The 23,513-nt window shown below is 33.8% G+C and overlaps 1 protein-coding gene across 4 annotated transcripts in view; it reads right to left on the bottom strand.

The window, feature by feature from the left end:
• The window catches only part of PHKB (phosphorylase kinase regulatory subunit beta), a gene marked incomplete at its 5' end in the record, with an annotated part of 74,101 nt that overhangs the window by 40,554 nt on the left and 10,034 nt on the right, over positions 1–23,513 (bottom strand). For all 4 annotated transcript variants that reach the window (XM_083852199.1, XM_083852196.1, XM_083852197.1 and 1 more), the window contains 6 exons: positions 3,504–3,567; positions 7,737–7,852; positions 13,782–13,862; positions 15,856–15,963; positions 17,986–18,085; positions 23,027–23,165. In XM_083852199.1, coding sequence (XP_083708325.1) covers positions 3,504–3,567; positions 7,737–7,852; positions 13,782–13,862; positions 15,856–15,963; positions 17,986–18,085; positions 23,027–23,165 — 608 coding nt within the window. The remainder of the gene's footprint in view (positions 1–3,503; positions 3,568–7,736; positions 7,853–13,781; positions 13,863–15,855; positions 15,964–17,985; positions 18,086–23,026; positions 23,166–23,513) is intronic.

The raw sequence follows: 23,513 nt of genomic DNA, 5'->3' as shown, positions 1-23,513 counted from the left end.
AAGGCAGGCTCTGCTGCAGACTGAAGGTCAAAATGGTTTCTGCTTATGCAAAGTATCTTGGAAATAAATTCTCAGACTATTTAAACTCGCTTTGCTTCAGCGATTTATTCATCCACTTCAGAATTTAGTAAAATATCATTTGAAAAAAAAAAAAAGGAGCCACATTTACTGGTGCTTGAGATTATTGAGAAGGTAAAGATTGTAGATAAATGTTTCTTCTGAAATACTGACAATGTATGTATAATGTCTGATCATTACCTAAGATCCTTAGCTCCTAACTAAGCTCCTACTTCCAATTTCTTAACACATGGTAACAGTTTCAGGAAGTTCAAATAAACCAAATCTACACCAAATGGCTATGGCTAAGTCTTTTTGTAACAGTGTGTGTAAGGCCATTTTCATACTTCTCCACTCATAAGCAAACAGCCATTGTTATATCCCCAAAGTATAACCTAAAGAGAACAACTCTGTTGTCCAAGGGGAAAAAAAAAAAAGGAACAAAAAAGAAATATCCACAAAAATTATAATGGAAGTCTTTAAGAGTCAGAAACCCTCACATTCAGGGGTACATCCTGCACTATTACTTAAGAGAAGATAAAAAGGTCTAAAAACAGTAAGTGCTACAGCGTTTCATCAATAGAAGATTTAAAACAAAAATATAACTTTCATTTTTCAACCCAGGCATTGCAATAGCTCTAAAAATTTCCAGTCAAAACAGGTTATTGTGTGTTTGGTTTTTTATTTATTCATTCATTTATTTCTGTGACTACATTGTAAGAAAGTACTTTTTGTCCACTATGAGAAAGATCTTAATGATTTTTCTTTTCAGATGTTCAAGCAACTTTTTGTTGCTTGAAAGAACTTCAAGAGCTTCTTGAACTAGCTCCATGTCCCTCAGCTTTCCAATTGTTCCAAGAGATGCAGAACACTGAGTAATAACGCTAGCCAAAGTGCAGAAACTCTCGCTATTAGTTAACTACAGTCACAAATAAAATGATTATGACTGAGAATAGTAAATAGGGAAGTACTAGTTGGTGAATGCGATCCCATGGTTTAAAAAGCTCACATCAATAAAACAATGGGCTTGTCCAAGGGGAGTGAAAAACTGTGGAATGGAGTCTGGAAAGCCATCACACTAGTATAAAACAGTGATACACCTTAACAGATTTTTCTTCTCCACAAATGCAATATTCAGAGAATATAGCAGTGTCCTTTACAATTGAGGTATATCGGTATGAGCCTTCTCAGAGTGCTAAAGCCAAGCAGCATGAGAAGAAAGCCATCTCAGAGGCAAGGTTACACAAAACACTACAGTATCTCCTAGATTACAACAAGAAACTGACATAAAAAAAATGATAGAACCAAACACATTTTCTGCAACAATCTCGTACCTCCCCCCAAAAAAACAGTAGATTCTTATCACTAAGGTGTATGCTCATGAAGGGTTGTTTAAGATAAATTTTTATTATGAGATTTCAAAGCATACTTACACTACGGTAGTCAAGGAAAAGCTTCCTACTGTTTTCAGCAGTACAAGACTGTACACAGAAGTCACTTCTACATTTTGTTTAATAGCAAGTGTTAATATACAAATGCAACTGTTAATCTAGAATGAACTACAGACTAGGCTTTTTAAATTCATTCTATGTAGTTTCTAGATAAATGTATGCTGAAATAAAATATTATATACAAGTAACGTCTGTACACAATGCATATTTTTGCACTATGTAGCTCACCCACAAACAGAATACAGCTATTTGTTTATATGCTTTGCGTGACTGCAAAATTTCAAAGTAAACAATATTTAAGCTTTACAACTTATTTTTCAGTTAAAGACATTTGAGCATGCCACAAAAGGGCTAATAATTGTGTGTTAATTAATATAAATTAATTCTAATATGATCGTTCCAATACATACCTTCCATTTTGCCAGTAGAAAAATGGAGACACAAATAACTAAGTTTTTTTTTTTTTTTAAATAAATCAAGTAGTACAGAAATGAACTTGGAAAGTAATTTGGACCTTCCATCTCCCCATCACGTTTACAATAGACCTAGCTTATACACACTATCTGACCCAGACAGCACCTGAGAACTGAGCTTGTTCACCATTCACCACTTGTATCTTCTCTCCTTTGCATCATTTTCTTTTTGGCAAACCAACTCATTTAGCCAAGTTTCTTAAAGCTGAATATTTGAAGCAGACAAGAATCACAATCTAAAGGTCAGATCCTTCTGACTTACAAGACAAAAGGAGACCATAGGTATTGCAAAAAAAGTAAAAAAAACAACAATCCTTCCTTGAAAACAGCAAGAATATATGGAAACTTTACTCAGAAAATACACAAACAGCACTTAAAATCAAAGTCATGATATAAAATAATTAAAAACCCAAAGGATCATACCCTGCTAGAGAACAACTGCCTGATTACAGAAAAAAAAAAAGTATAAAAATAGGCTATTCATGTAAACTTGTGTTGCTTTTTAGACCACGTTTTGAATGTCACTCAAGCCTAAGAAGTGATAAAGCATGTTTCATCAACTTCTTATGAACTTCCTTATGAAATGCAGCCATTTGGGCATGCAAGTAAGGTACACTAGCTACAAGTTGAAAAGCATGTAAGCTTCCAAGAAAACAGTGCAATTTGGAAGGCTTAGCATACTCAGCTCACCACTTTCTAGCTTGACCAGCCTATCCTTCCTTCCACAAAATTTACAGGGGAAAAAAAAAAAAAAAATCACCAGAAAGTTCACAGCTGTTTCTACATGCCCTTAATGCTCTCCAACTTTCTTTTCAGCTGCACTCCTACCTTTCTTTTCCATTAATTAATAACACCTATAGCATGCCAATGATGCATCTCTTCCATTTGTACATTTTCTAAGCTATTCATTTGGAAGATGATTCCTTAATTTCAGCTATATAACTGTAGGTATAATACTTTAAAAAAAAAAAAATGTACGTAGAAGGGGAAAACAAGTCAGAGATAAAAATTGAAGAAAAGGCTTGCTTTCTTGACTGATACAAGCCACACAAAAAAATGGGAAAAGATTTTAACAAAATGTGACATACTGAAATTTAAAACCTCTAAAACAGTGGGATTATGCTGAAGTAGCTTGTTTAAAGCTCTTGATCAAAAGGCACTTGAAAAAATAATGCAGAAGTAAGGTGATGCTTCTAGGTAAAGGTATACTACATTACGATCAACAAATACAATTCTAAAAGAAAAAAATTTTTGGCAACATAGTTCTTTTTCAGAAGAAGGTGTCTCATCACTTTAGATTTCTTTTAACTTCAGAAGGAAGGTAATTCTTGATAGTAAGAACAGTAATTATTTTATCAGACAATTGCTTGTACTTGAAACAGTAGCAATCAGTTTGCTAACCAATTTTTTTTTAAAGCTGGAATCAAACAAATTGTGGTATATTTTTTTTAAATATTCTCTGATCCTCAATGTAGATCATTACTGCTAAAAAAAGAAAAGAGAAAACAAACATTTTTATTACCTGATTTCCAAAGAGATTGAAGCCATTAATTGCTTCTAAAGCTGCTTTTGCCAACCCCACAGAGCTGAGGAGAAAAATAAATAAATAAGCACACAGAAACAGACAGACTGTAATTCAAGCCCAGACTAATATTTAATATGTTTGACATTTTTCAAAGTTATGATCTCTTCTTGATTTCAATTTTGTGCTTAACGTCTATTTAATAAACTGATGATACAGCACGGCTTGGGTTGGTTTTCTTTTGTTTAAAAGTACTTTTCAGCATTTTTGTTTGTCTTCAAATGTCAGAGACCATCTGGAAAAAGCAATTCTGCTCTCACCTTGCTGCTAGACATCTGGCATTATGTATTTCAAGGTCTTGTTAATAGTGTACTAACAGAAGATCTACTTCAGCACAATTTTTCAACTCAGGTCTCAAGCGTTATATTTTAATGTTAAACCTTTAACTTTTCAATATCTGGACACAGTACATAAATTTTGGGAAAAACAAAACTGAACCACACACAAGAAAGAAAAGAAGAAAAACAACTCTTATGAGCAGTTACACTGCTATATAATAATGCTTGAAAAGCCTAAAATTTTAAGAACTAGGTAAAAACAGAATATACCAATGAATGTAACAGTTTCTTTATCAGCACAGTAATTCATTGGAAGAAGAACAAGAAAAAAAAAAGGCATAAGAAAGGAGTTAAAAGTTTATAGCTATTTTTCTCTAAAATTGATTGTCCACTGAGCCAACCACACTTTCCCTTCCTTTGCCGTCTTTCATTTGGTATAAAAATTACATAGTTCTGCTAAATGACGAATTAAATAAAATAGTTTATCAGAGGATCGACATGTCCAGATAACAACGTTGGCACAGAGATAGTCATGATTGAAAAATTAAAGCATCCTTTAGAGTACAAGGGCTACAATCCATTTGTGGGGAAAACAGAAAAACTAACAACCATTAGGAACATTTACTTTCTGAATAGGACAGCTTTAGGTACTTTTTTTTTTTTTATAAAAGTAATTAATGAAGCAACACTAAGGAGATAGAAAAAATATTCAGAAAATAATCATTAATATTAATAATCCCCAACTTTTGTGTGTGAGGAGTTGCCATAGTATTGACAAACAGCTGCACAACCCTGACCTAAGAATTTGTAGCAGCCAAATTGGCAGAAAGCTGCAAATACAGTCTGTGCTTTAACCTTAATTCTTCCATACTCTAAGAAGCATTTGGGGATAGAGCAAACTTTTTACCTTACTGTACATTAATGATGTACTAATTCTTCATGGAAAATATCAAATGCTAAATGTAACAGCTGTTCAATAGCAACAACCACTGATACTCAGATAGAGTAAAACAGCTTGTTATATCTATAAAATACATTATTCTCCTGCAAAAGTTGAAGGAAAATACGGATTCCTTTCTAAAAATCATTTCTATTTCACACACTATCACTATCCTACAATAAGAATACTTACTGTTTTCTACCTCTGCTTACTCAAAGCCCCTGAAGACTGCAGTAGACTAACAAATACTACTTGCAAGTATGAAATGAAAATATGTATATCAACATTAAAACGTTGCTTTCTTTTCCTACATCATATAACACTTGTTCAAATTACGATGCTACATCAAGCATTCAGTTCACCATGCACAGAAGTCCTGCTAAGATTGCTAAATGTTTCATTGGTAGTCACAGGATGAAGTTCCTTTACAAAAAGTCTGAGAACAGCTGTAATATCAAGCATGCCTTCAAAAAACTGAGAAATCACACAATGCAACAACCCGCTACGGACATGCTACGTTAAGCTACTATTTCACACACTCATTATTCTACAATAGGAATAGTTACTATTTTCTACCTCTACTTACTCAAAGCCTCTGAAGACTTCAGCACTCTTGCAAATACTACACTACAGAGATGTGCAAGATCACAGCTCTACAGTCTTTTGGATTTGGAACATGAAGATACTGCACTTCAACAACTTCATTATTCCCACAATACATATGGGAGGTGTCAAAGACATTTTGCACAAGTACTCAGCAGATGCCTGGAGAGCCACTTGATCAAATGATTACAGGACAAATTAATTTTTCAGAAGTCCAACCATATGGGAAGGGGACCACACTATAATAAAAGCTGTTACAAATCTTGCCTTTAAACCAGTAAAAGACCTGGGTCTACAGGGTGTTTCACTATTCATCATTTATTAGAAGTGTTTTGAACTGTACTACGGCAGAATACCAAGGCTGCATAAATACATAAAACATATACATTTTCTAATGTAGGCCATAATTTGCAGTTCTTACTCATAGACTTCATATTATATATCTTCTTCAAAAAGAAAACCCCTTTCAATTAAAGAGGAGAACTAATTTCTAATTCTGAAAGCAAACAGACTGTATGTAGACTTACAGTGTGAGTTTTGAGTGCCAGGAGTCTAGCATTTATAATACTGAAACTTAAGTGACTCATTTTCAGTCCATTATCACCGGAGAAACACATACATCATGCATGACTAGCCTTGATTAGTTATAATCACTTCTTGAATTATGTTTTCAGAGCTCTCTTCAGCAGATACACCACAGTAGTAGCATAACAAAGTATAAAGTATTTCAGCGTACCCAGGGCTTTCCTCCACAGTACCTAACTACATCTTTTTATACACATTATTCTTCTATTTTTTCTGATTTTTGAGAACTTGACTAAATTAAAGGAAATCGTCTGTTGGCTTCCTACAGTAAGGTAGAGTATGAACATGCGCACAAGGAAAGATAAATAGGGGCGATACCTGTTTCTGATGACCTAAGTCTACTTCTTAAATTAGGACAAAGCTCTGTACTTCCTTTTGTGCCAGCTCAGTGATCTGTTAGATTGGCCTATCCATCTCATAAAACTTTAACCTTAGAAAAACCGACCTATAAATGTCAGTCTAGATTAAGACAAAACAACATGCCCGTTTCCATCTGGTTAAAAGATTTTCCTTGTTTTCCCCTCAAGGAAGTTCACATAGTGAATAACCAGAACATTGCGAACAATGGAGATACAGAACTTTCAGAGTTCCTTCTGCTAATTTTTGTAGCATGGATGTGAAAGGAGGTACAAGATTCTCCAGATAAACACTCCTGTAGTCAGGCATTTGACAATTTAACAGATATAGTAGGGGAAAAAAAACAATACATGAATAAAACTGGTTATATAATAATCTCTTGGAGTTTTTGGTTCTCATACTGATACTAAAGCTTTATAAAAGCATTGAAAAAAATACAGAAATCAATTGTTTTCCTGCAATGACATGTCATTATCTTATATCTTAAAACATACACCTGTATGTGAACTAATAAAAATTAATTCATTCTGAAAAGGGGAACACAGATTCATTTGGCAACATCTTCAAAGACTGGAAGAAATACATATGTATTATTTGTAAGCCCGCAATAATTATGATGTTCAATGATGTTTTAAAAATCTAGGATATTCAAGCTACAGCCACTTTTATAATTGATAAAACTTCAGAAGTCAAAAAGTCAGGAAAACAGTATTAATGTTAGAAAAAACATGTTGCTAGATTACAAATTTGATACTTCAAGATGCACAGTATATGGGCAATTCCACTGAAGTCAACTGGACCACATTAATATTAAAACATTAAGAACATTCCTAATGTCTTATGGGACAGGAGTCAGGATGCAGTTATCTGTAGAGTCTGAAGAACCTGAAAAAGAGCTTGTGCACTATGCTATACGCCAGTGTCTAGTGTGTTCTTCCCAGAGTGGTGGAGATAAGAAAATCTAGACTCAGGACTCAATACCTACTTAAATCAGGATATTCCTAATCATTCTTGTTAATCTGATCTACTGCACATGGCTCAAGTGTCTGAGCTGTTCTGTACTCAATTTTCAGAATAATATACATGCAGCTGCACATAATTACTGTAATTTGAATACTCAGCTAAGCATCTATGTGGTTATTTCAGCATGCACATGATGATAAAATTATGCTTCACATTTTCCCAAAATACATCTCTTAGTCTTTAGAAAACCTTAGTGACTTCTCATGAGCCTCTACCTTCACACCATATAAATTTTCAGAAAAAGTTCAAATAGTTGTTGTTGTTGTGTTTTTTTGGTTTGTTTTTGTTTTTATTTATTTTATTATATATATATTTTTAACTCACTACATGAATTCCTTATATCACATTTATTTGTTTTGACTGAAAGCATTACGTTCCCTCACCTACCTTGAATGCAGCTCTGGACTGCCATTGTTGTATTTACTTCCTCTTTCCCAAACACCAAAATCAGGTACACGGTAGGCTCTTTCCACACAGAACACAAGATTTTGAATGAAGGACACCTGTAAGACAAGAAGGGGGGAAAAAATGACAGGAGGAAAATTAAAGCATATTTTCTTTTGTTCATTTTTTCAAAAAGACAAAGTTGTTTTTCCCCAGTTATCTTAATTGTGACTTCTATCCAAAATTCTTTTCAGAGTATAATGTTCCCAAGCTCAGATATTCTCTGTAAAAATAATTTTTATTAACAAAATATAAAAAACTATCCCAAATTTGGTGGAAATGTGATTTAAATGAAAGTTTCTATAAAGCCAGAGATAAAAATGATTTCATATTGAAGACACATATTTGAAGAGCTTCAAAAAGGTGGCATTTTGATCTTCTAAATCAGACTTGTCCTAAAAATAACTTTAGAGAGCAAGATAAATTAAATCCTACAAAATTAGGGCACAGAAATCTTGGTGCTCTTCCTTAATTCACATGATACGCTGTAAGTTCTACTATATTAGTTCTAGATAACATATTTTATCAGATTCAAACATACTCCTTTATAAACAAAAATAAAACTTGAACCAACTTATAATTAAAATATCTTCTTGGATCAACATGTGTCAACTGAATACTCAGGGCTATACTCAACTATACTATACTCAACTATACTCTACTCAACTATACCTGGGGGTTCATTTAAGCAGACACTTTTTCCTCATTTACATAGTTGAAATTACAATCATGACCTCTCCACAAAATCCTCCGTTTCTAAGAGGCCCTTCCTCCCTTCAGGAAAGGTAGTAGAATTTACTCTCTTTACTGCAGCTCGATTAAATTTTGCCAGTGCGGACATTTTTCTTCTGTAAAACATTGCTGCATGGGCTTTTTGTCCTTTAATTGTGTGCATTTAGGTACATAGATCTCAACTCTGGAAAAAAAAAAAGGTATATTTTTCTTTACCTTTCATCAGCTATGGAGAGAGAGATAAAAAATAAAAATCTCTTTTCGGTACACAATTGGGATAAGGAAATCAACTAATTTTAAGGAAAGTAATTAAAGGCAAAACAGCCTGTCTTTCCCACCAGCCTACTGCAATGCTGAAGTTGAGTAATATCATCATACAGAAATGCACTCAATTGTGTGGAAGTACAGGAAATTTTTGCAAGTGGGATTTTTATTTATTTATTTATTTATTAAGATAAAAGATTTCAGAAGAGTCCCATACTTTCTGTCAAGTAACACTTGAATTTCTGTCACCTTGCATCATCATATTTACCAGATAACCACATATTCCAAAAACAGGAAAGAACCGAGGATAATTAACATTTGATTCATGACCCCAGAATAACAGACTAGTTGAGATTGGAAGGGTCATCTGGAAACCACCTAGTCCAACCCCCTCCCCAAAGGGGAGTCAGCTGGAACAGCTGGGTTTTGAATATCTCCGAGGATGGAGACTTCACAACTACTCTGGGAAACCCATTTGATCATATTAAGTTCCATTATATGTTATTGATTATGTTCAGCTAGAAACAACATTATGCTCAGTTATATGTATATGTATATGTAACCAATCATATCATAAGCAAGGAGCTTCATAATTGTTACTACAGTCAAATGAACTTTTTTTTTCATTTAAATAACCTACTAGAGAAAAAAAAAAAGATCCTGTACTGTAAAGTGCATGCTTGCAGTTTTAAGTAACTTGCATCTCTGTTTTGACTTTTTCATCTCCATTTTTCTTTAAATCTCAAAGAGTTATTATTTCACATACACCCTTTATGCTAATACCAGTGACATATGAAACTCTATACTTACTTGCCTCTCTATACGTTATGTATCTGCTAAAATTTCAAATGGGATGCTCATGTACAGTTACCTATACACTATTGTTTTCATAGCGACTACTTTCAAGGAAACACCCTCCCACACTTAAGATATGCCTAGTACTGTTCTTTCCTACAATTTAGCATTTTCTTGTATAAAGATAATCTTTGTCTGAATGGAGCTAGAATACCCAGTGATTCAATGCGTCTTCTCTTATTTCTGTCATTAACTGAAATTTAGATGCATTAGCAGAGTGAAGAGGCTAAAAGCACCACATAGAAGTATAAAGCTAGGTGATGAATTTCTATCAGTGACGGTATTCAGAACATTAGAAAAAAAATGGTCAATTACAGATATTTTACAAGAATAACTAGCAGTCCCCAAATAGCAGATTTACAGAAAAAGAAGCAGATAACAAAAGGGGGCGGAGGGAGGGAGGGAGGGTTCTGAGGAGGGAATATGTTGCCAAAGGAAACCTTCACAGAACAATCATTCATACCATGGATATATAAATGCTATAACCAAGTCAGTGCTAAAACACTTACAGAAATTATGGACTGTGTGTTAAGCTTATTTATCCGTAAGTCAAACAAGTGGAGAGCAAGGGGTAATAAAGAATATGAATGAAGCATAGATGAAAGCAAATAATCCTTGTTATTCTTTTTTATACATAGGTGCTTCAATCAAGTTCATTCATTTGCACAATCATATGCTGTCCTCTTTGCTATGGATGCAAAGATGTGATTAAATTAATTTTTCAACTACAAACAGATGCAACTAGAGAATAACTCATCGATAGTTGCCATGCCTGACAACAAGCAACCTAGTATACAATGATTTCCTCCTAAGCCAAGAGTTCTGTGTACAAACATATTCATGCAGACAGCCTGCCAAACATCAACCATCTGTCAGCACCTTCCACTGTGCTAGCACTGGCTCTAAACCCACTCTCCAGGAAAGGAAAGAGACTAAATACATCATGGAATTCACAGTAGGAACACACACCAAAAAATACATGAAGCCATTTGAACACACATTTCAAAGTAAAAGCATATGCACTATTTAATCTACAAAAAGGCACCATGGCAATCCATGAAATCTTAAGTATCATTTTAAACACCAAAGTAAGCCATGGATGAATACTAAACCAATAACGTTTTTATAAGAAGTGCTGAAGTACACCACTAACTCCAAATTCTTGAAAGTACTATTTAGGAACAATTGACGGGGATGTAGTGCCCACTGCAGCACTCTCCCATGCCATCGCTACTCTTCATTATTCCTGAAAATGCTAGAATTAAGCAATTAAGAAAAGGGCAGAGTGCTCTATGGTTTGGTCAGTTGACGCACATTGTGTCCTCAGGACATACCTGAAATATTGTATTGAAGAATGAGGTAACCCAAGCAGGCAAAACCAAATGTACTAGGTCCTAGAAAATAACCTCAGATAGAAATAATGACTTCCATTTTTTCTTTAAATAGCTCTGCAGACTACTAGAGTATGCCAGCAAACAGCAGCGAACTCTAGAACCGTTAAAAATTATCATGTGTAAGGTAAAGAAACTTTGGGCTGAACCTTGGGGATCAGTACTCTCTTTGCTGGACCATTACACCTAGAGTGACAGGTAGCATCTTCTATTTGCCTGCTGAGCAGCATTGTAGATCTGAAAGTCACAATTACTTGCTAAAGTGAAAGAAAAAGATATCTTAATCTTGTCCTATCTACTGATGATTCCAAATTCTGCCAATGATCATACAGTGTTACAGTTCCTTCATGATCAAGCATTTTAGCAGTTCAATGCTTGTTTGATAGTATTTGATTGCTTCTAATATACAAACCTTCATTACTAACGCTTTCAGCAATCACTTACTGTTGTCCATCATTGTCCTGATCATTGCCTGCTACTCTTGTCAACATCTGTTTATGAATCTATTTTATCAATCAGCAACGTACTGCTTCCATAAAGCTGCTACTTCTCAGAGAAGTGGAAAGTCATCCAATACATTCATGCAAGACACCAGCAAAATATTATTTCATATTTGTCTGGATAACTAAAGATAAAAAGGCTTTCAATGCCCAATAAAGCACTTGAAAATCTAGAAGATAGTTTATAATTTTTATCTGTAGGAAGATTTTCATGCACTAGAACTGCTAGTAGACTTCCTACTCTACGTTAATTATACACATAACCAGAAAGTTGAAGGATGGAACATTAGATGCTGTGGGTTCAGCTCTTTAAAGACAGCATCACTTTTCTAATGAAGTATTTCAAAAACACCCCACTTGCCTATTTGTTTGTCCGGCTGACAGTCAATGCTGCATTTAGAATCATACATTCTCTGAAAGAGCCTGTAGGACAGAATGTTTACAGAAACTTCATGGTCAGAAACTTTCCTGAACTTTTCCCTGCAAATTTTAAGATTGCTTTAAAAATCTGCTCAGCAATGTTCCTTTCATAAAACTGAGTCTTTGGATTTATCATGGAACTCTGACTTTCAAAGAAACAGGCATGCTGAAGAAGACAGATGCGTAAAAGAATTCATGCTATTTTTATTAACCAATTACTTGAGTGACAAAGTGACAGTAAACATAATTTCCATTTTTCTTATATGTTACCAGTGCCCAAGAAACATTACATAGGTAGTTAAAAAAAAAAGTGGGGGGGGGACAAACTTGAAATGAAAGTGATTTTTTATATTATGAAGTGAAGGCATCTGCAAGTGGTCTAAAAACTTGTTTCAAGTTTGAAAAAAAGAAGCATAAAAGGAAGAGATTTCCTTTTAAAATATTAAACAAAAACAAAACAAAATTAAAAACAATCTAAGAAATGTTCAGAATCAGGCAGCCTAAGGCTGAACTGGTACTGTATCACGCCTGCAATTTCTACAGGTAACATGATACAAGAGTTTTTAATTTTTTTTTTCATGCTGGAGGCAGTATTTTCTGGGGACTTTGATAGCTATAGTTTTATGCATTCATGAATTAAAAGCCCTGGATTTTCTTCTTCTGGTCTCTTTTTGTTACATCTCCATAGATCATAGATTACTAGAGCAGCATTGCAATGAAAACTACATCCTGACATTAAAGTGGAAAAATCCACTGAATGGAGATTCTAGACAAATGCAATTTTTCTGCAGATTTTGTAATTAAATGCAAACATCTGGAGGATAACATAAATTACAAGTCAAGCTAAGTAAATACATAATTATATACATTTGCTTCCTCAAAGACATAAAAGCAAATCATAAAAAATAATACAGACCTATCATATGATCTAACTAAGCAGTGATTAGAAAGGAGACAAGTTCATCTCTTAGTTTCTCATTACATAAAGAAAAATCATTAATGAAAATTTATTTTGTAGAAATACAAAGCAAATATAATACTACGGGAAAAATCCTCCCACCCCCCCCGCTTCCTTTTTTTTTTTTTATTTTAATGGTAGCACTATAAATACATTTAAGCTTTTTAAGGCAATACAGCAGCAACTATTCAACAGACCAGGGTAAGTTTAAACAAATCCAGATTAAGAAGAAAAACAAATAAAAATCTGTGCCTTTCATTCCTTCTCAAAACTTAACCTCATTTTAAAACAGGGCAGCATGTTATCCTGACATGACTTGTCCTCAACAAGAACATGGTGGCTATTATCTTATTTTAAGAATAGTTAACAAACGTCTTTTACCATGATATAAATTGTTTTATTGTCCTTGAAAGATACAGCAAAACTTCTTAACACCCTTAGGGTCCATATGTATTTGAGGAAAGCCCTTGAGCTTTCCAGAAGATAAACCCTACCTATTGATAACAATGAAATACCACTGGACAGCATACCTTGACTGACAGCTTGAAATAAGGTGAAAAGCCAGTACAACATGACAAGAAATTATCTGTCCTCACAGGCCTTTTAAATCTTGATCCTGAACATTTCAGGAATAGCAGGGAGCTATGAAAGTTTTCAATGTCATGTTACATTCACTCATTGCATACCTATCTCTGTTAGCTTTTCATTTATTTCACTATACCTCCATTCCATTTATCTTTACTGACTGTCAATAAAGTGAGAAATATCTACATTGTATTTGCAGACCAATTACTTTAGAGTTGGCAATGTAATAAAAACAAGGAAAAAAAACTTAAAGCGTGTGTTTTAACATGAGAAATCTTTGTACCTCGTCTGTGTTGTAGATAATCTGCAGCCCCGAAGAGATCATCTCAACCAAATAGAGGAGAAATAATGACACAGCGTTTATCTGAAGTAATTAAAGACAAAAACAAAACTATAATTAAGTTTAAGTTTATTGGAGTCAAATAAACAAACAAGCTAAATGTGAAGTTACTCACTAATAAAGATGGTACTATTATAACACAGAATTAGCTGTGGTTCTTCAGAAATATTACTTTAATGTACCAATATCCTACATATACTGATGTTGAAACAATCAAAAAGGAGTGTTACTAACACACACTTTCCTCTACAACTTCTGCTACAGCATCATTTTTTTAAATTATTTTAAACCATAATTATTTTTTTTTTTTTTTGCTGAGGAATAATATTGCTTTGACTTATAGGCAGTCGCTTTAGTCACAAGCTGTTTCAAGCATACATATACAACAACTCACCAAAAGAAAACAAGCAGCATATTACAGGGTACATACCACACCTAAAAAACAGATCACTTTATGCATAACTGGACCTTTAGCATTATCGCCTGACAGAACTATAATTAGAACATTCAGACTATGATTACATTTATGAAAACTTTCATTCTGTTGCTATACATGGCATTTATTATTAATAGTAATTACCTTCAGCGATTGTATGGACATGCATCATAATGTCATTTTATCATTAGTTACACTGCTTTTGTTACACAGAATTCTAGTAAAAATTAGAATTTGTAAAACTTTGATAGAGAAAGTTTACCACAATAATTTCCTTTAATGAACTATAAAAACACAACCTCTGTATATGAAATTTAGAGAAACTATAATAAATAATTATATAATTTTCAATTCCAATTTCCAATTTTTCAATTTCAAATTCCAATTTATATAATAAATTGGAAAACTAAGGTCCAGATTCTATAAACTCCAAAAGATTTGAAGAACCAGTGACTTCAATTTCTTAATACGATCTGAGAAGCATCAAGTACAGTAACAATGGCTGGCCAGCTACTTAGCATATTCCCTTTTTCCCAACTCAATTACCTCAGTTACTCTCTTTTTTGTTCTCTCCATAGGGCTGAAAACCCTCTCTTTCTACAGATTTGCTGATGAGAAAAGGGAATGGACATTCATGTTTATAAGAAAGGATGATTTGCCAAGAAAAGCAGAGACTTAGAACAATCACACAATGCTCCCCAAGTCCCAGAACTGCTGTCTTCTCCCACAGATAAAAAATATGTATGTGAAGGAAGTTTCACTCAGAAATCCAAAACGCCAGCTTAGGATAACTCCCATGTTCATTTTTCTCAGAACAAACGTTTTCTGAATCCAACACATTACTGTACAAACTTTTTGGTGATGTTGGTACCATGAAATAATTACCAACCTACTGTCACTTCTGAGTAACTTCATGAACAATTTCTGAATTAAAAGAATACGTAGATTTATGGAATGCAAAAGGACACTTTCATGAACACATAAAAGGGTCTGAAGGTACAAAGGAAAAAAAAGAGTAAATCAATGCTCTGAAAACTGAAAGAGAATAAAACTATCAATAGGGAAGTTATATGATGAATCTGATTAGGGACTGCTATGCAAAATAGTAAACAACAAGTCTCTAACTAGACAAAGCTGTTGACAGCATCCGTTAAATCTTTACTGTGAAGGAAATTTGCTCAGACTTATGTAAAATTAAGCTGGGAATGATAATAAAAAAATATAGAATTCAGTGTAAAATTACACTACTTCTTTCATTTCTCTGACTATTTCAACATTTTAATGCCAGGATTATTTAGTGACAGCCATCTCTTGGCCTCAAAAAGAATAAGGATTAAAAAGAAACAATCATCCACCTCCACAAGTCCTGCAGGTATTTTAATACCTTCTCACCAAAATATACCACTGAGTTATATTTGAAAACAGTCTGTCCTTTTCATCAAAAGATGCAGAAGAAATTTCAGTTTTATGAAGTTTAAAGCATCTAACAGAAATCTAAACATTTTTTGAGATGGCCACATCGTGAAAGAATCAAGACAGTAAATTATTTAAAAACCATCCACACACACACACACACCTTACCTGAAGATGACCATATTCCTTAGCTGAGAAGACCTCATCTCCAGTATGTGCACTGAAAACAGAATGAAGACATTCAGATGGTTTGGGGTCTTGCTTAAACTGCTGAACCTAAAGGTGAATTAAAGGCAAAACATAAAATCAAATTCAATAATTTCCAGGCATTTGGCAACTGTAAATTCACTATATAACTCATGTGTTTCAAAATTTTCTTAAAAGAGAATCAAGCTATGTGAAACTTAGAAACAGCAGCTCCTAAAACTTACCAAAAACTATATCATGCACACTAATTTACACATATATGTGAAGAACAAAAATATACAACCCTTCTAATTTATTTCATTTTCATAAAAAAAGAAAGTGTAATAGCGAGCTACAGATGCTGAAATTGTAGCAGGAAGTGTGTTGAAGTGTATCATGTCTACCTTGAACTCACAGATCTGAAGTATATTCAGAGAATCCTGACACATAAGCTTTCAGCTCAAGAAAGAGAATAAATGAATGCTACTTTGTATAGTTACCATGTCTAGTCAGTGAACGTATTCAGTATATTCTAGGTTACAACTCATATGTTTATTGGCATTAGAATATAACATCTGCAATTATGGTCACAAGGAGTATAATCTATTCTTGTCATACCTCAGTATTTGGGTACATATAATTCATTTTAGAAACAGAGAATCACAGAATCATTTAGGTTGGAAAAGACCTTTAAGATCATCCAGTCCAACCTTTAACCTAGTACTGACAGGTCCACCACTAAACCATGCTACCAAAGTTCTACATCTACACGTTTCTTGAAGACCTCCAGAGAAGGTGACTCAACCACTTCCCTGGGCAGCCTATTCCAATGCCACACAACCCCTTCAGTAAAGAAACTTCTCCTAATATCTAACCTGATATTATTAAAAAGCATGTTCCCTCTGGATAAAGTCAGCGCATATAAAATTTCTCAGAATAAAGTCCATCAGTAAATGATGTCTGTTAGGTAACTGACACTGCTTATTACTACGCTGCAGGAAGAGAGAAGATTTTATAGTAATCAAGGTGAAAAATGACAACCAGTACATCAACAGTTTGACACCTGTGTTAATTTAACACTCATTATTCATAAACATACTGATCACCCTCAAAACAAAACACTGCATGTCAAAGAGAAAAATAACAGCTCAAATGTAACAAGATCAATTTAGGTCAAGATTATTTAAAGATCTGAGACTACAGAGAAACAAACTAAGAAAACAGAAAAACTATCATGTCAGCATAAACACAACTGGCAATATGCCTGATTTGCTTATTATTATTATTATTACTACTGATAGATGCCTACGAATTTTACATTTCAGTTTGTGCACTTAGAAGTGATGTCAACTACACAGCAACATGGAAATTATTTTTAATAGCAGTTTAAAGTCAGTTGGATGAAATTTAAAATAAAATAATCACCAAATATAGGTATTTAACTGTCCGTAGAATTACTGCTAACCACTACACAAAATTAATGCACCGTATCTAAATTTTGACAAGGAGAAGCCCTGAATATTCTTGAGTGTACACTGACAAGGGGATTATAGGCTGAATATATACATTACAAAATACAACTGCATTATAGCATAAACAAATTACCCTGTTTCTACATTCACTTTGGATTGCTGCCCTTCTGAATTTACATCATTAAATCAAAGAAGACTGCTAAAGAAACCAAGCAAAATAATCACATTGACCACCTAGGTAAGGAAAATAACAAATACAATAACCAAGTTCACAGTCCAAAGAAAACTCTCTAGCTTTCAATAAAAGAAATTTTGTATCCTTCCACCTCCAGGAATAAAAAGACAGTAAAAAAACACACCATGTTACTAATGGTCTAATACTTAAAAGGGATAAATGACTGCAAAATTAATCCAAACAAGTTTCAAATATGCCATGATGCTTACTGTCTTTGAAAGATTCTCCTTTCTTTTGTACCTTCACACAATGCAGCAACCTAGCAAAAATGAGTGACGTTTTTAGCTGCGCCACACAGTAATACTGCATTCCCCTTTTGAATTTTATCTATATTTAGAGGCTAGTTTTTACAGTTTAATTAATGCTTTAGAATTGAGTGCTTCTGTCCACACTACAGTGGTTTACCTTATCGGCCTGACGCATGTAGCAGTAGAGAATTCCTCTCATGCACTTTATAGCAGAATGCTCCAGTTCATGAGTTCTTCCCTTGTCATCATCAATACGCCTGGTTAAGAAAGATAATTCATAAAACAAATTGGAAGCGCATTAAGAAAATACAAAGAAAAAAAGGACACATTAATGCTTTGGGGTATTAATGTTTTGGGGTATTAAGTATTTAACTAACATTATCATATAGTGCCCACACTCTTATCAATGTATTTACAGCCCTGCCCATAATTTCCTCATTAAAAAAAAATAATATATTTTTTAGGTTATGTTGCAGCTTACACAAACATTCCTATATCAAATTTTAAAAGAAAAAAAAAATCCTTGAAGCTATTATAACATTGCAAGCCACTGTTCTGTGTTGCTTGAGAGATCCAAAACGTGAAGGTAATTTTGCTTTAATTCTACAAAACATTTCATTCATAATCAAGCAATTTCCTGATTATGTTAAGCTACAGCTATACTTACAAGATCTGAAAGTTAACTACACAAATGTCCAGAAATGTGTTTTAAGACACTTTGTTTTTTTATATCGTGAAATCAAACAATACTCACAATTACTACATTACTAAACATATATTAAGAACTATGCCAAACTCAAGTTACTTTAACAAGAAATGTATTGTGTGTAAACAAGCCTGATCACTGCATTCATTGTTCTTTCCCCTTTCTTGATTTTTGATTGAGCTTTTCAGGGTGAAAATAAAATTTTCTTACAAATCTGTAACTTAAAACAACACATTTCTGATACAAATATGCACTGAAGCATAATCTGCTCACTTCTCATTCCACTTTATAGTTGTCACTAATTTGGTTATAGGTAAGCAGACAATAACTACATCAGGAAGCATATCCTTTCCCACCATTCTTAACATGTCATTAGCTTATGTTGAGGTTTTGCTACCTACGCTGAAAATTAGAAGGTAGTGGTAACTTCAAAAATAATACACATCCAAAATTCATGCTATTTAAATGATAGTCCTGGATACAAGAAACGTACTTGATTTCAACTGCAAAGTTCAAACAGGGTTGGGGGGGAACAAGTAATAAAACCATAATACAAACTGAGGAGGCTGGGTTTTTTTGAGCAGTAGGATTTATTCTCAACATTATTATAAATCCAAAGAGCAGTAAGAAGCAGAAAAATAGGCTCTGAAGTTTTCACTTAATAACCTATATTTTTCTCCTTTTATTCACAACAGCAGTCTTTGTTTACCTAATGTGCTCTTAAAAAGTTTAGGTTTCATTGAACAACAGTACTGGTATGAGTCAAGCCCAGTAATTTGTATCTGGTAGATAATGCAGATTTCCACGAGTCTTGTATCTTAGCTCATTCTGAATTTTAGTCATATGCTTAATTTGAATCATCAACTTTTGCCCATCAAAGGCATTTCACCGTGCGGCAGCGAAGTCCAGGACCTTGTTTTGAGCTTAAGTGGAAATAACGCAAACTACTTGTCTTGCCACTTGCCCTTTCTTCAATTTGCAAGTTTCACATATCAGCTTCTATAATTCTACACACTGGGAACTAAAGACTGAATAACTCAGGCAACGCTATGCCATGCTTTATTCTATGAGGCTTTTTCAGCTGCTGAAAATTCAGAATAATCATCTGTGTACCTTTTAGTCTTCCTTCTAAACTTTTTCAGTTTTTTTTCATTTTCAGATGCTTTTATTTCACCCAAGAAAGTGGAATTAAAAGACACAAACATTTCAATATAAAAGAAATGAAACTAATAATTACACATTCTGAATGCTAATTTCCTTGTAGTTTTTGCCAGTTTCTGAAAATTTTGAGATCCATTAGACCTTATGCATGGCATTTCCAGAAGAAAACACAGACTAGCAATTACAAAGAAGATCTTTGTATGACTTCTCTTTCAAAAAGCATCATTTTGAAACACTTCTGAGAAAAGAATTTTAATTACTTTTTTTCACATTCATATCATAGGTTCAGAATCTAAAGCAACAAATAGAGACAAAAAAGAAACTCAAAACTTTTTATCTGCTAGATAGATTATGTTTACTTTGACAGTTGTTCCCCATATTATTTCTGGCACTACCTTTGTAAAATATACTAAAAATTTGTCCAAGAACGTGATTACTACCTCACCACTAGTTGGTGACTATTAAAAACAGAGTAAATTATTCCATATTCGCACACCATCATCTTCATTAAGAACACTACATTTGAGTTATCATCACCTCCATATTTTCTTGGGTGGCTAGAGAAGCAAGGTTGGAGACAAGGAATACTAAATCTCAGAAATGAACGAACAGTAAGTCATTGCAGTGCTAGTCATGAAGCACCTTGTATATTACAATGCCTTTGTTCTTCCATATTCTCCAGTTTCACAGACAGTTTGACAAGTCATCTTTGTGACTTATGTATAGCTTTGTAACATTTTGAATCACTATGATTTTGCAGTCTTTTGCAAAAAGAGAAATCCATTTATTTTTGCTGAAGCGACAAATCTATCATTAACATGAAGCACAGAATTCAAAACAGTAATGAGTTAAATTGGGAGATTCAAAACTGTAATATTAGTGAACAGACAAGGAAGAACTGTAAGCAAAGAAAAATTATAGACACTGATGGAGCACAAATCAAACTCAGAGTTTTCAGTGAGTCAGAATGCAGGCAGTGTGATACGAATGCTTAAATCTAGACCAGCATCCAGGCTTTGAATGGAATCATCCCCACTTATCATCCACTGGTTACACTTGCAAAACACCTTTGAAAACAAATTCCTCTAAGAGGAAACTGAACAACAAATGTACTCTAATACCTCTAATTCCTGCAGTCCCCCAACAAGGTGTACAAATTATTAGTACTTTGAACAGGTATGAATTATAAGGGCTGGGGGGACGTTCGGTTTAGGAACCTAGAATAAATCCAATCCGAAGTAAAACCTTCAAAATACTTATGGAGAATTAGGGTCCCCCCTCAGAATCAACAGCTTCAACTCACTGACACGTTACTGCAAAGCCAAATTATTGGTGATTGTAAACAAAATCATAGGGAAAAAGTCAATACTATCACACATTAACAACAAGCTACAGGAATTCGTACAGAAAGTGAACCACCCAAAATTAGAAAAGGAATATAGAATGACAATTACAGTAATTACAGTAAAATATTAAGGCAAGTAAAACCAAACCAGTAGCTCTCAATGGTTTAACTGAGTATGTAAGGAAGGATTGAAGGCAAGGAGGTATCTTTATTCACAGATGAAAGATGAAACTTTTCAAAACTTTTCAAATGAGATCTTGATGAGAACTGGGCATAAGAAATCATCAGAACAATTGTTTTGTGTAACTTCATTACCTTTACACATCTGAATGGCACCTAATATTTAATGTATCAGTAGATGAGAGTAAATATTTAAACTGTACACTCAAATGTTAAAATCCACAGAAAAAATATTCTTTTTGCTTATTTTAAAATAGTTAAATTTTAATGACATTGTAACAGCAGTTAGACAGAAGGCATTTAACCCACCAACAATTAATTAGAAAAAAAAATGTAGAATTACCACTGAAGCTGAAGAATACACACTTTAAAAAAACTGCAATATACTGAAGATATTTCACATGTTTTTTTGTTAGTTTTAGTACTACTATTCAAGGGAAAACAACAGTTTTCTTCAAAAAGAAAGTCATGAAGAATAGTTTTAATTATATGAATTGGAAAGCAATCTAGCACCATTAAAGCCTGACTGTTTTGATGACTTAGTAAGATTCTGGTTGCAGTTTAAAGCTTGTCAGTAAAATGATTTGAGAAATAAACACTGCTGACAAAAGAATGGAAAGTAAGAACCTTACGCTCTTAGGAAAAGCTGAAGAAATTTTTGAAGAAAGAAGATTATTCCGAAATAAGCGATGAAAATCTTCATCACTTTCCTATTAATTTAGCGAGAATAGATCTTAAATTTGTCTGAGAATGTAAGACCTCCTTCATACCATTTAAAATAGCATTTTTCAATATCCAGATACAATTTGGGATCAGACTGAAGTCTTCCCATTTATTAGTTATTAACATAAACACAAAGGGAGACGGGCCTTCTGCCACCAAATGACGGACTATGTTACTGCTGATAATAACCCCTGGGCTTAGCACAACAGTTTCGTCACAATGGAGAAGTTAATATATCATTTCCATAGTTGGACCGGATTTGTAATTTTATCTTGTTATGACGTCCTTTCCCACTACTCTCAGAAATCCTGTCAATACACAACCCTTTATACTCCATGCAAACTAACAACTGTAGTCTAAACCAATATAGATGTGGAATTTATCCTGTGCTTCATTCCTGGCTTTTAATTTCAACTGCATACACTTAGTGTATCAAATCAATTATCCCGATGAAACAGAGTTTTCAGTGAACTGACAGCCTAGATCAGCGTCCAGTTAACATACTTGTACTAAGAAGTTAGCAGGCACATAAAGTGGAATTATAGAAAATCAAAGGCAACAAGAAAAGTAAGAAAAAAATTATCATGTAACGTACAACAAAATACAAAAAATAACCTTTTGGTTGAACAGTCTCGTGTCCTTTGTATCTGCTGTGGATAGTCACTGTTATTTCCCAAACATATATTTCTCAGCATTTGAGGATTCAGCCTTCTGTGAGTATCCCGACTGTTACCCTACCACAAGCCTGCTTCTGCTCTCAACCCATGTACCACATTTGAAATGAGCAGTATTCCATGAGTACAGTTTGCCACAATAACCTGTATTTTTAATAGCGTGTATGAATTCCTCGGTTTCAGAATATTGGTGCCAATGAAATTACATGAAACTGTATTTGCTTACCAAAATTACAGATATTTTTAACCTAGTCGCTACTTAAGTATTTTTTACTGAGATTCAGAAACATACATCACCTCTAGGTGTTCACGATAATATTTTGAATAAAATATCATCTTTTAAAACATTCCCGGTGTACTGCATAACAGAAAGTAATACAGCAGAGATGTGAATTTAGAAGTTACTGACCTGTAAGCAAGAGCTAATGCCCAGGAGCATGCAGCACAGTAAAGATTGTCATGCACTTTTGCCTTTCGGTTATCCCCATATGTCTTTGTAGGAAACAGACCTGTGGTTGGGCTTTGATGAAGTAGCAACGTTGTCTTAACTGGAAAAACGGAAGAAGAAATTAATTGTTGCTAATGAATAATATTCACAACATGTTTCTTCCAGTTTCTGCATAGGTATAAATCAATATATGAACATGTTTGCGCATGCACAATATAAAAAGTTCAGGAGAGACACACACAAAGAAAACTTTTTCATACTGGTTTGACTCTCAGAACTCTTTTCAAAAAACTCAGTATTCACAAAAATTCTATGACTATTCCTATAGCACTGCCCACTCCACACAGAACCACTCCAACACAACTCAGTAATTTCTCTTTTTTGCAAAAAAGGGTCTATAGTATATTGTCTGCCCCCAAAATAATGTAAACAATAGTTAAACTCAGCA

This window comes from Anser anser (assembly GCF_964211835.1).
Source record: "Anser anser genome assembly, chromosome: 11".
Taxonomy (NCBI): domain Eukaryota; kingdom Metazoa; phylum Chordata; class Aves; order Anseriformes; family Anatidae; genus Anser; species Anser anser.
The sequence above is the reverse complement of the archived record's forward strand: the minus strand, read 5'-3'. Positions and strand labels throughout refer to the sequence as shown.